We start from the raw sequence: 14,117 nt of genomic DNA, 5'->3' as shown, positions 1-14,117 counted from the left end.
CCCCAGGAGCAAGCGTCTTTTAATTTCTTGGCTTCAGTCCCCATCTGAGGTGATCTTGGAGCCCAGGAAGATAAAATCTGTCACTACCTCCATTTCTTCCCCATCTATTTGCCAGGAATTGAGAGGGCCGGATACCATGATCTTGGTTTTCTTAATGTTGAGTTTCAAGCCAACTTTTGCACTCTCCTCCTTCACTCACATCAAGAGGCTCTTTAGTTCCTCTTCACTTTCTGCTATTAGGGTGACATCATCTGCATATCTTAGGTTGTTGATATTTCTCCCGGCAATCTTAATTCCAACTTTTGATTCATCTAGCCCTGCCTTTCTCATGATGTGCTCTGCATATAAGTTAAATAGGCATGGCAACAGTATACAGCTTTGCCGGATTTCCTTTCCCAATTTTGAACCAATCAGTGGTTCCATGTCCAGTTCTCACTGTTGCATCTTGACCCGCATATAGGTTTATCAAGAGACAAATAATATGGTCTGTATTCCCATCTCTTTATTAGATTTATACAATTTCATATGAACCCAAATATAACTACAGGGAATCCTAACTTATAAGTGGTAATTGGAACCAAGAGCACTATTGTAGAAGTGATCTGGTCATAACATGACCATGCTAATTGTACAGTGGCACTGTGCCAGCAGTACCAGCTGTTGTTATTAGGTGAATCTTGCAGTCTCAGTGTCCCATGGTCACATGATTGCCATTTGTGATAATCTGTTTCCTTCTCCATTGATTTTTCTTGTCAGAAACTGGCAGCGCAAGTTGCAAATGGCCGTTGCACGCTTCAGCGTTGTAATTGCAAGTTATGTGGCCGTTGCACGCTGCAGCATTGTAATTGCAAGTCAGTTGCCAAGCTGAGTTACAGTCATGTGACCAGACTGAAGGTGCAATGGCTGTAACTACCGGGACCTCTTGTGAGCCCCCCTCATTGAATGCTGTTGTAACTGGTCACTGAACAAGTGGATGTTAATGAAGACTACCTGTATATTTTTTTGAACAATTGGATTCTGTGCTGTAACAGAACATTTGATATTGTTTCATTCTCAACATTTTTTATCTGATTCCATGGAAAGTAAGAAAAAAGCTCCAAATTAATTAGTTATAGGTAGTGTTGACTTAATGACAATTGTGCCCAAAATTTCTGTTACTAAGCAACACAGTTAAGTGAATTTTGTCCCGTTTTATGACCTTGCCACAGTTTTAAGTGAATCTGGCTTTCTCATTGCTGATTAGAAAGTTGCAAAAAGTGATCACATGACCCCGGAGCGCTGCAACTAGTTGCCAAGCATCCAAATTTTGATCACATGATTGTGGGAAATTCTGCAGTGGTTGTAAATGTGAAAAACAGTCATAGGTCATTTTTTTCAGTGCCATTACAACTTTGAATTGTCACTAAATAATTGGTTGTAAGTCAAGGACTATCTGTATAGATCAGTGATGGCAAACCTTTTAGAGACCGAGTGCCCAAAAACTGGCCCCGCCCCACTCCACCCCCTGCCTTGCCCCTGCTCCACCCCCTCCAGAGCCCGCTGCAGATCGCCCAGCAGCGCCATGGCAGCCACGCCCTCTGCCTGCGTCCCGCAGCATCAACTGTGCACAATGGGGCATGAGGGCAGAGTCTTGTCTACTCTGTCTGGCTGCCATATCCTTGGCTGCACTGTTCCGCGTGGGCCTCACTCGGGGGCGACTCTCCTCCAGGAGGGCTGCTGGTGAGGAGGGGGTCATGGGAGAGGCAAGGCTGGGGCAATGGTACCCGTGCCATAGGTTTGCCACCACTGATAGAGATAGTGCCATATTTATAACTTCTAGGAATGATTTCTCAGCATTTGTATACTATGTATACTGTTAGATAGCTTGTATTTGATATGCACCAGGTGAGATATGTTTGCTGTTTACTAATACTTATCTGCTCATTTCTGCTGTAACATGGTGATACTGCTATAGGTACTATAGATATGCATTTGGCATGTTATTCTCTCTTGTGTCAGTTGGTTTATAAAATGGTAATTATTTATACATGCAAATGATACAAAAATAGTAATTATTTATACATGCAAAAATGGTAATTATTTATACATGCAAAAATGGTAATTATTTATACATGCAAATATTTTTAAATTGTATGTAAAATCTTCCCATAATTTTTTTATGCTATTTTATCCACATGTACTAATGTATAGTTGAAAGTAACCTGTGGAATACAATCTCTTGTTTGTTCTAGTTACTGCTATAGGTTTGACTACACTTACTGAAATTATCATTATATGGCAGAATTATACACAAAACTGTGAATTTGGCATAGAACAAATACACTTTAAAGATTACTAAAGTAAAACAAACTTAAACTCAGTCACATACACATTACGGTGTACATAGTTACAGTATGCAACAGGACCTAGTTGAGTCACCTGTTTCATACTGAAAAACTAGAGAGCATATAACTCTGGGAAAAAATTTTTTTTACAACAATCTGTTGTGGAAGGAAAACAGTTAGCATTTTGTTATAAGCATAATAAAAGCTGACTACATTCTGGAGTGATTCTTTTCATATCCTAAGAAAAATGGCTGACTACTTTTAATTTTTGGAGAAAAAAAATTATGTATGTTATTGACTTCCTATGTGGAACAACCACCTAGAGTTTGGATTCCAAGCAAATTACCAAGAGGCTTGTCCTAATGCTCATTTTTCCTTCCCATTTTTATATGAATACAACTGCTTCAAAATAAAACCATTTCCATCCGTGTTTTATACTTTGGTTTCATGCCATTGGTCCATGCCATTGTAATTTTATCCTCAGATGCTTTTCAAAGGGATTCTCCCAAACTCTTAATTCATTGGATTGTTGAACTTGAACAAGAAGTTGCAAGATAGCCTTTTAGTTGCATTATTTCTTTGGACTTACCAAGTACATTCCTTAGTGGAGAATCCTTAAATTTGGGTAAGTTATAGGAGTGGTTTAAAAAGTATATTTATGAGACATGTTGCATAATTAAAAGCAAGATACACTCTTGCATCCAAGAGGCAGAGACTTGAAAAGAAAATAACGTTACATCTAAAAATTTCATAACTTTTTTTTTAAGCCTGTAGTAATTTACTGTCATTAGGCTAAGTATTTACTGGTGCTGCTGGGTTAATGGGATGTGTGGATTTCCTGAGGTAACAGTGATTTGGTGCCATAATGAGTTTCTTAAACAGCAAATGTAATGTTCAATTTCTTTTCTTACAGATGGAAGAGAAACGGCGAAAATACTCAATCAGCAGTGATAACTCAGACACCACTGACAGTAAGACTTTTTATTCAAGCCTTACAATAAGATAACCAAATGATTCCCCTTCAGCAGGAAAAGAATTTGAATATTTACTTGCAGACAGTTAGGGAAACTACATGTTACGGGTAGTCCCTAGACAATGAATTGTATACAGGGATTACTTATAAATATATTTACATACCTGTCAATGGAAGTCTTGGAACTACTTGTCTTTCTGTTGTGAATAATGTAGGCTAAAGTAGGCCAAGCTGATGGCAAAACCTTGGGAGTTATCTGGTAGCTCTATTGCCTGACAATAATTACAAGGATGGGGATACTGAAAGTAGAACATGCTTCAAAATTATTCTCCAAACCAAAAAGTTTGTCAAAAAGTGTATATCTTCTGTCATTCTCCATTTCTTACTTCGCTGTATCCAAGTGACATTTTGATACCCTACTTCTACTACTACTTCTTGTTAAAACCTAAGCCCTAGATGAAATCCTTGATACTTAAGAACTAATGTCTGAGTTTGGGCCGTTAAAACAAGCCAGAGGCTGCAATAGTGTAGTTAAGACCAAAGGAACTGGCTTTGGACTTGTAGCAGGCATGGAACTTACTTTGGCTTGCAAATGCTATGTAAACTTGTCAATAAACCCTTATCTACCTTTAAACAAGGTACAAGGTGGGACATTTAGAACTACATGACACTGTGAAGCTGCTATCTGTTCTTGGAAAAGGGAGGTTGTAGTTAGGTTTATGATTACCCTGTAGTTAAAATATGACCTGCTCTGTAAAAAGCAGAGCCAGCAGATATGAGGCAGGGCTATTTAAAGAGTGTTTTAAAAGGTTGTGTTTTTTAAGTCTGCAGGCAAAACTATATTTTGAGGACTACTGTATTTTGGGGGTGCTGCAACACTAAAACAGGGAGAGGGGAAAGTCCTTCCTGTGGGCACCTGCTTTGTCCTCAGCTGGTTCTGCTGCTGCTTCAGGCAGAGGAAACAATACTCAGCTGGATGACTCTATAAATGTACACACGTAGATGGCCTTATTGCCACTTTCCCTCAGGTCTCTGAGAGTCACAATTTCAGGAAAGATAACACTACTGAAAAGAGTCAGATTTGCCCAGAGAATGCTACCTGTTAATATTCTCATTCTCTCTCTCTCTCCCTCCCTCCCTCTCCCCCCCCTCTTTCTCTTTCTCTCTCTTTCTTCTACCTCTCTTTCCTCTCCCTCTCTCTCTTTTTCTTTCTCTCCCTCCCTCCTCTTTCTCTTTCCTCTCCCTCTCTTCCCCCTCCCTCTCTCTCCATCTCACACACACAGAGCATATATTAAGATCTGAGATGTGAAAATTTAAGATAAAAGATTAAAAACATTTACCTTTCTGTGTTATTTCCATATTTATTTGAAGGTAAAGGGTTTTTTTAAGTGGTATAACACTATGCATGATTCAATGTGGAAAAAAATCCTTCCCAGTTAAGATTAATATTTGATTTACAGGTATCTGGGTGGAGAGTATTTTTGATAATTATAGGGCAGCGTTACTCTGTGCAATTTTGGCACTACTTGCAAATTGATTAAATTTTAAAAAATAATATGCATAAATAGTTTGTTAGTAAAAAACCTTCTGTTCATTAGAATACAAAGGCACAGCATAAATCAAATATCACCTAAAATAAAAATTGCTCTGGTCTTAAGTTTTGCAAATGCTTTGGTTTAAAATTCTGTTTGTTCATAAAAACCATCAAATCTTGTAGTTCATTGTGATAGTTGGTCACCCAGCTAGAAACTGGGAGACTGTGAGTTCTGGTCTTGCCTTAAGCCAGCTGGGTGACCTTGGGCCCGTCCAAGAAAACTGCAGGGACTTTCAGGACAGTAATCAGGAGTCAACGCTGACTTAAAGTCACGCACACACAACCAAAGAAATGACCTCGTCATGTTCTTCATGGTACAACTTTTATATCTTTTTGGGGTCAAATTGTGTATTAACGATGCTACCAATAAGGTGATTTGTAAGACTTACAGTAGATTCAAGAAGGGATTGATATATGAGTTAGCCTTCTTAACTAGAATAAAATGTTATCTACTGAGGTTTGAAAGCAAAAGGAGCACATGCAATTCCTTATGACAGTAAAGAATGTTCAAGTTTTTCCAATCTTCACCATGAGGATTATGGGTGTGAGAGTCCTTATTTGCACTGTTACAAGAATAGTGGTTTTTTAAAAAAGAAATTACAAGGTAGAGATATCATTAGCCCTGCAAAGACACAAAGCAAAATCTCTAGAAACAAAATGAAACAACACTAAAAAAACAAATCCTTATAGCCTCTGTTGAAATACAGGGAGCCCCCTACCAGTTGTCTTAAAAATCCTTACTATTAGGTAGCTCCTTTAAAATGAATTAAGGGAGAATAATGTTATTATGAACAATTAATAATCTATGGAAGTCTAGAACTTATACAGTCCATTTGTGTGGATACACAGCACTTCTACTAAATTACACTCATCAAGAAAACTATCTAGGCAATCTCTGAGAATCAGACACAATTGAATGGAAGAGGAAAGAAGACACTTGAAGAGGTAGGCTTAAGAGCTCTTGCTAGACTTCTTCACTTGCAGTCTTCACGTTTTTCACTTCATCTAAACATTGTCATGGTAGTTACTTGATAAGTATTCAAGCTGCATTTTTTTCTTTAAGCTACTCTAAAGCAGAGAGGATAGAAATACGTTTTTTTTAAAAAAATAAAAATGGATTTTAGTTTAAATGGAATGCTTTATTTTGATAAAAAAAACTTTGCTTAACATTTTGTAAAACTATTATATAGCACAAAAAGTAATCCTGAATAAGACTTCTAATTATATTTTAAATTACTTGCAAATATGGATATGGACCAGAAGACTTGATAACCAATCTCTTTTTAAAACTGCAAAGATAAGAAAAGCAATGAACAAAGAATTCAAGGTGATGGGAGCAGTATGCTTAAAACTTGCTGATTCGTGATTCTAACGCAGCAAAACAAGAAGATCCTTCAGACACACACCACATAAAATGCAATCACAGTTGATTTTAGCAATAATCAGATTATATAATTTATAAAAGTGGGCTGCAAAATTCTTAACTACCGCCCAACGAACTAATTGTCAGGGTTCACTGTATATTTGAACCCCACTTGAAAATCAAATATACACATTGTGACTTAGCACGGTGTATGAACCCAATTGTATATCAATATAAAAAAGAAATGATTTGAGGCCATATTCCTCTCTCTCAAGCATAGTTCATTGTATGAAAAACTTGGGCAACTAGCTACAATCTGTGAGTGCAGAAGAATGGTGGTTGATGGAGGAAATCTACCTAACCCGCATTTTTCTGCTTAATATTAATTCATTCCATGGAAGAGATAAACCAAGGAAAGCAATTTCAAACTCACAGGTGCAAAACGTAAAGCTGGGAAATATGAACTGTATAAAAATGCTAATTTAACCCAGTTTTTACTACTCCAGTTGATAGCAGGACCCAGTTACATGAAAAAGATACATGACTGTATGTTCATAATTACAAAGCAAATTGAAGGAGAGTGGAAGTAATGTTTGAGTTCATAAATGCAGTCTAACTTACAGTTAATTAAACTGCTTTATTTTGTGAATCAGTACAATTGCTGGCTTTGCAAACTACACAGAACTATAACCTAACTGCTCTGGTTAGGTTTGCAAATAAACTGAGCTAATAAATTAGCTAACAGTATTTTAGTTTAACATGTTGTGTGAACCCAGACAGTGAGGGATTGAGAACTCCTGAGACCCATGTTATGTACCCCACAATCATTTTTACTTCTCTGGGATAGCCAAGTAAAAAACTAAAATTTGAGTAAAAAGAATTTAAAAATTCAAACAAGTTTTGAGTTTTCCATCCTTTACCTAGTGATGGGTTATATGTCTCTAAATTTATATTTAATTATTTTCTCTAAAATGAAAATAAACATTAAAATAATGTGTGTCACCCACGGTCCCAGCATTCCCATACAAACAAATCAACCTTCTGGTCTCTGGAACAGTTTCTGCTCTCTTTTGTGGGTCTAGCAGCAAAATGATAAAGCAACAAATAATTGTCTGTGTCCATCTTGAATGCCCTATTTAGAAAGAAATACCTGAGTCCAGATTGGATTTGGGGAAGTGATGAGTAAATTTGCTCCGTTTTCTCTAATAAAGATGGTGATTATAAATTTAATAATTCTGTAGCCAAGAAAAAATGAGAAGAAAAACAAGGAACCATTTTAAGCCATGCAGATCAGGAGGTTTGTGATCACTCCATAGTAAATGTTTATAATTCTTTGGGAAAAAGGAATGAAAGTAGCAAGCATTCCATAGAAGAAATTACCTTTGTGGACATGAAGAGAGCTGGACCTGAAGGGAAGGGCTGAAATGGGGAAATTCAGAGCTGAGAAAGAAGATAACAGAAAGAGGGTTACAAACTGATATTTAAATGCCAAAAGGACACTAACAGTGCAGTCCATTTATTGATTTGATTTATTTATCCCTTTTGTTCAGAAGCTTCAGATGGTATGTGTAATATGCGGACTTAGTGTCAGATTTTGACAAATTGAAATTGCTGGCAATATTTTGGTATTCCATGCTGAAATCTGTAAGCATTTGAGATTTGTGTACTGCAAACAACATTCAGTTTGCAATTAAACTGTCCTTAATTTAAGGCTTGGTTTATCTTTAACCTAATTTATTTTTCTTCAAAGGTCAAACAACATCAACTTCAAAATGCTCCAAAATTCCAAGTACAAAATCTAGTTGGTCAAGGCAAAAGGAGAAGAAACCCTCAGAGGTTTGTTGAATTTTTAAAAACTTCTTAGACCCTCTTCTTGGCATTTTTTTTATAATTGTTCAGTTATAAACTGCACTCTAACAAGTGCATGGGTGCAGAACAAAGAAAGTAAATAGGGGAAGTAAATTTGATTCAATTTAAATTAAATTTCGTATAATTAAAATGATTCGTCATGTGCCTATTTTTCCCCTTAAGCCATTTTAAAATTACACAGATAGGTTTGCATCTCAAGTTTGCAGTCTTGCCTTTGAACTTTCCTTCCAACTTCTTGTTCTTGTGCTAGACTTCAATTATTGTAAGATCTAACTAGCATAAGGAATCTGAGGTGATGGCTAGTGCCTTTTCCCTCTCTAATTAATCACTAAGGAGAAAGCTAGATCTGGCACAAGTAACTGCAGGCTTCATGCAGAATTTGTCACAGCATTTAAATTATTTTAAGAAAACGTTTGGTACGTGGAATGATCTATTGCAGGCTATGTATTGGTATCGGTCCATGGCCTATTAGGAAATGGACTGCATAGCTGGAGGTGAGCAGTGGGTGAGCAAAACTGAAGCCATCCCCCCTCCAGCCTGTGGAGAAATTGTCTTCCATTAAACTAGTCCTTGATGCCCAAAAGGGGACCGCAGATCTATTGGACTGATTATAAGCAGTCAGAAGACTTCTAGGTTGAAGTAATGGGGTATGTAAAGAAAATCATTTATAGTACCGCAGTGTTGACTGCGAGGAGTTTGATCCTGACTGGCTCAAGATTTTCATCCTTCCGAGGTTGGTAAAATGAGGAACCAGATTGTTGGGAGATATATGTTTACTCTGTAAACCGCTATGAAGCAATATATAAATCTAAGTATTATTGCTATTGCTGTTTAAGTAGAGGTCTTTAAAATGTATCTGAGGGAACTGACATTATAGAAGGAGCTTTCACAGCAGCTTCTATGTCTCTGAGCTCCATTCACCATTTGACTACAGTATCTTGATGAACATCCTTCCCAGACCCCAGTTTAGAGCTATTGTGCACTTTACCACAAAATATATTTGCTTTCCCTTGTATTTTATTAGTTTATGTCAGGTAAGGAAGACCTACATGTAAAGGCTCAATTAAACTAATTTACTGCTAAGAACCTATGCACTGGAATCTTCCCAACTAAGACCAGCCCTGGTAAGAGTTAGAGAAGGGTCAGTGGCACTCAAGGGGATGGGGTTGTTCTTGTCTCTCTTTTGGCTACGTAGGAATTCTAGGGTGAGCCCCCTTTTCTCTCTTACCTCAGATTCTATCATCCCTTCTCCTATATCTTAAAATTTATCAAGCTGCCCTTCTGCAGTAAACAGACAGTTCTCAGAGCAGGATGCAACAATGACAATTCAAGTATCCGCTTAAAAATTGAGGTTGAAAATTTGGGAAAGATACTTTTGCCTTCTGAAACTATATAAGGATTGGGAAGTGGGGAAGATTATAGGGAAGAAAGGCTGTTGTGGTTGCCATCCTCTTCCAGGCTGTGAAATTATCTCCAGATGCCCAAACATGTAGTGCTAGCCCAAGATATTTGGTTGCCTGAAGTAGATTTCAAATGCCTCCTCATCGTTTTCAAATTGGAGGCATTTTTGGAAGTACTGTTGCATCATTCAAGCAATAGTAGCTGACATTATTTCAGCCTTCTAAAAATCAGTTTGGTGTCATTTCTCCTACAGTATCTGCCCATTCTGAGCATTTCAGCAGGTTTCAGGTTCTGTTTGTCCAGTAATAGCAGTAATAATAATTTATTAAACTTCAATTCCACCCAATGCCCAGTGCTTAAGTGGCTCACATCACTCAAACAAATCACAAAAAAGATCAACGGTGGCAAGCATGATGAAGTGAGAGGTCACACTCTCCTTTAACAAAGGTTTGGCTGAAGAACGAATAACAACAACAACAATAATAATAAAGTTGGAAGGGACCTTGAAGGTCATCTAGTCCAATCCCCTGCTTAGGCAGCAAACCCTATACCATTTCAGACAAATGGCTATCCAGTTTCTTCTTAAAAACTTCCAGTGTTGGAGCATTCACCACTTCTGGAGGCAGGGTGTTCCACTGGTTAATTGTTCTAACTGTCAGGAAGTTTCTCCTTAGTTCTACGTTGCTTCTCTCCTTGATTAGTTCCATCCGTTGCTTCTTGTCCTGCCTTCAGATGCTTTGGATAATAACTTGATTCCCTTTTCTTTGTGGCAGCCTCTGAGATATTGGAACACTGCTATCATGTCCCCCCTGGTCCTTCTCTTCGTTTTAAATAACAGCAGAGTGGGGACATCTGGATCTCAGGGGAAACCTTGTTCCAAGGGGCAGGTGCTGCTTCAGCGAAGGTGTTTTCCGAGATCACTGATCTCCAACCAAGTCTGAGGCATATATAGACTGGGGAAGATTGGTCTAAGGCAGTGTTTCCCAAACTTGACAATTTTAAGGCATGAGGACTTCAACTCCCAGAATTCCACAGCCAGCAACGGTGGCTGTGGAATTCTGGGAGTTGAAGTCCACATGCCTTAAAATTGTCAAGTTTGGGAAACACTGGTCTAAGGGCAGTTTTACTCATTACAGCAACACATCACAAACATTTTTTAAAAAGAAAAATATCTTTAAGACTACAGGTAGTCCTCACTTAATGACCAGTCACCTAATGACTGGTTAAGGTTACAGCAGGCCTAGGCCAGAGGTTCTGATGATCACACAAGCACAAACACACACACCAGTCACACGATCACATTTTGAGTGCTTGGCAACCAGCTCGATTTTGTAGACATTTGGAATGATCCATGGTCACATGAATACAATTTTCAGTGTTTACTTTTGCGCTCTGACAAAAAGTGGCCATAGAAAAAGATGAGTTCATTTAACAACTGCAGTGTTTGCTTAATGACTGAAGTGTTCGCTTAACAACTGTGGTGTTGGCTTAATGACAGCAGGTCATAAGAATCAGGTGGCCTACTTAACAACTACCATGAATTATGACTGCAAATCTGGGCTCAGTTACAGGCACTCTTTAAATGCACATCTAATCTGCATTTTTCTGACAATTTCAGAAATAGGCCAAAATTGAAAAAGAGTCTGCTATGCACCAACTTTGGTTTAAGTGGTTTATGACATAATGTATGCATATCAAAGTCAGCTGCAGTAAATAAAGTGAGAAAATGTGCACGTTTCAACCCAAGTCAGCAGTAATGCTTTGTACTATCCCTGCCATGAGCAGTTCGTTTTAAGAGGATGGTTAGTTATATGCGTTTTTCCAGGCTTCTTGCAAGCATATGACGCATAAAACATCCAACACAAGCCTCCAGGGAGATGAGATGAATCACTCATCACAGGATGAAGGAGAAAGAGTTTGGCTCTTTTAACTCCTCAAGGTTGGGCAACAGTTTCCTTTGGTCATCTGAGGTGTCAGGCTTCACGTCTCTAGGAAATACAACTTCTTAGAATCATGTTCCAGAAACTGCAGAGCAAAAGAACATAAAATTATTGCTGTTCTTTAATAATGCAGGCTGAGGACATTTATTTTGTAATTCATAGAAAGAACTGCTTCTTCATGCTGAACTTAAAAAAACCACTACTTTAAATGCACTTGTTTGTTTGTTTTTCACTCCTTCATTCCTGTAGCCACCCATTTCAAACAAGTGATTCTTGGTGGCTTACTTATTGCTGTAGATCATGCAAGAGCATGTTATAAATGCATACACAGTGGGTTTTTTTTCTAATATTGGCAAATATAGTAGAAAGAATATTTATCCTTATTTTTTTAATTTTTAGAAATTCTCCAATTACCTAATTAATGAAATTACCTAACAAGTAATTGCAGTTTAGCAGCACATTCAAATAGGGTTCCCTTAGTAAAGGAAGCATTTGTGGAATGCTTCTTGTCATGTTAGACATCATTCCCAAAAGTTTTTGAATTTGCAGATGCAGATTTTTGATGTGCACGTATGAGTGTGCACGGATTCAAATCCTTTATTCTAGTTCAGCTAAATTTGTTCTGTTTCTGCGATGAAAATTAAGATCCAAGCCATTTGGTGGAAATTCGTATAAATCTATGAAGCAGAATAGCATTATTTTATCTTCTTCATAAAGTCTTGCAATTGGAAGGAACCGCTGGAATCATCTATGCCAGTCCTCTGCTGTGCACTGAAAACCCATTGAACTATGCTCAAGTAGTGACTCCTTTTCATTAAAACTACCGGAGATGGAGAGTCATTTCTTCTGTAGGTAGACTTTTTCACTGTCATACACTTCATACCATCAGGAAGGTTTTCTTTATATCTAAATTAAATAAATGGTGTAGCTTAATATCCGTTATTTCTTGTCCCAGAATAACAATGCAAAATACCTCTTGACTATCTTCCCTATTGCACTGTTTACCTCAACTACTGATGCAGAATTTCTCTTTTCATTTCTCCAGATGCGAAATGCCACATTCCTTCAACATGTCCTCAGAGCATGTCCTCAGATTAATATCATTTTTTTTAACCTATTGTAACCTGTCCATATCCTTCTGGAAATGCGATACACGGAATCATTACACAATACTCCAGAGGTAGTCTCAACAGAGAATAGAGAATAATAAGGACTTTATGCATGTTTGATGCAGCACTTCTTCTAATGTAGCAGAACTTGTTAGCTCTTCCAACAGCTTTGGGACCTGGGAATTTGAAGGCATTCAGATTAGCTAGAAATCAGTGTTTCTCAACCTTGTCAATTTTAAGGCATGTGGACTTCAACTCCCAGAATTCCACAGCCAGCAATGCTGGCTGTGGAATTCTGGGAGTTGAAGTCCACATGCCTTAAAATTGACAAGGTTGAGAAACACTGAGCTAGATCTTTTACCATTTCTTTGCTGACCTGCACTCTTCCCTGTTTCAGTTTTTCCCTGTCTGTGCTGCTTAAATCATCATTTCCTTTGGATGTAAAGATAAGGCAAAGTAGATGCTGAGTTCCTCTGCTTTGTCTTGGTCACTTGTTAAGATTTCTCCTTTTGGATTAAATAGCATCCCATTGTCTCATTTTTCTTTCTTTTCCTGACATATTTGAAGAAACATTCTTGCTGATTTTGCCTTTCTCACTAATCTTGGCTCAAGATTAGTTTCATAGCTTTTTCAGGCTTCAGTTATCTGCTTTAATAAATATTCATCTGCTATTTTAATTGGTTAATGGCCTGTAGCAGATACCTAGCAAGATACCCCTTCTGTCAGCTTGGCCTTTATCTTATCAGATTCTTTCAACACTTGTGTTAACCACAAATCTAGTAAACCTCTGTATAAGTAAGTTTATTCCTGGTAGAATATGCTATCTCCTGTTGTGTTGCCACTTCATCTGAAGCAAGTCCAATATTCCATAATTGAGTGTCATCCCACTATGTTTCTGTAATATCTACTAAATCATGGTTGCATTTATGCCTCATGGCACTCAGCTAATCTAACATATTATTCTTAATTTGTGTATCAGTGAAGATAAACTTAAAATAATGGTTGAACTCCCTCCTCTTTCCTTTATGCCTGCGCGTCCTTTGTTTCAAACTAGTAATTTCCAAAACATTTTGCTTTGTTGCTCTATTCAAACCATTACTTGCTAATTCATTATTCACCAGTGATTTTACAACTCCTACCTCCTTGTATTCTAGTTTAAAGCCATCCTGATCAGGTTAGTTACTTGTTACCCAGATACATAGTGTCTCTCCTTAGAAATTAATTCCACTTTTGCAAACAGCTCTTTCTCCTTGATGTTTATACCAGTGTTGAAAAAAATAAAACCTGTATATTGATTGTAGGAATGTTGCACTGAAGAGTTCACCAAAAAACCCTTTCTTTCTTTTGCTGGCCTTTTGTCTTCAACAGAAAATATTGACACCAACCCAGCCCAGAGATCTTTCACCACCCTCCTTCTAGATAACATGCTCTACAATGTAATTTGTGCCCATTGGAAGAATAGGAAGTTTGTATAATCAGTGGGTATGATAAGGCTGATCAGTTTTTACATCATATCTCAGATTTGTGCTCCTGGGAGATAGCAT

The 14,117-nt window shown here is 37.7% G+C and overlaps 1 protein-coding gene across 3 annotated transcripts in view; it reads left to right on the top strand.

Moving 5' to 3' along the window:
• The window catches only part of JADE2 (jade family PHD finger 2), a 227,688-nt gene that overhangs the window by 49,489 nt on the left and 164,082 nt on the right, over nt 1–14,117 (top strand). For all 3 annotated transcript variants that reach the window (XM_039334885.1, XM_039334884.1, XM_039334883.1), the window contains exons 2-3: nt 3,238–3,295; nt 8,005–8,090. In XM_039334885.1, the coding sequence (XP_039190819.1) occupies nt 3,238–3,295; nt 8,005–8,090 (144 nt within the window). The remainder of the gene's footprint in view (nt 1–3,237; nt 3,296–8,004; nt 8,091–14,117) is intronic.

Source organism: Crotalus tigris, unplaced genomic scaffold (assembly GCF_016545835.1).
Source record: "Crotalus tigris isolate CLP2741 ecotype Arizona unplaced genomic scaffold, ASM1654583v1 scf7180000017638.2057652, whole genome shotgun sequence".
Lineage (NCBI taxonomy): Eukaryota > Metazoa > Chordata > Lepidosauria > Squamata > Viperidae > Crotalus > Crotalus tigris.
The sequence above is the reverse complement of the archived record's forward strand: the minus strand, read 5'-3'. Positions and strand labels throughout refer to the sequence as shown.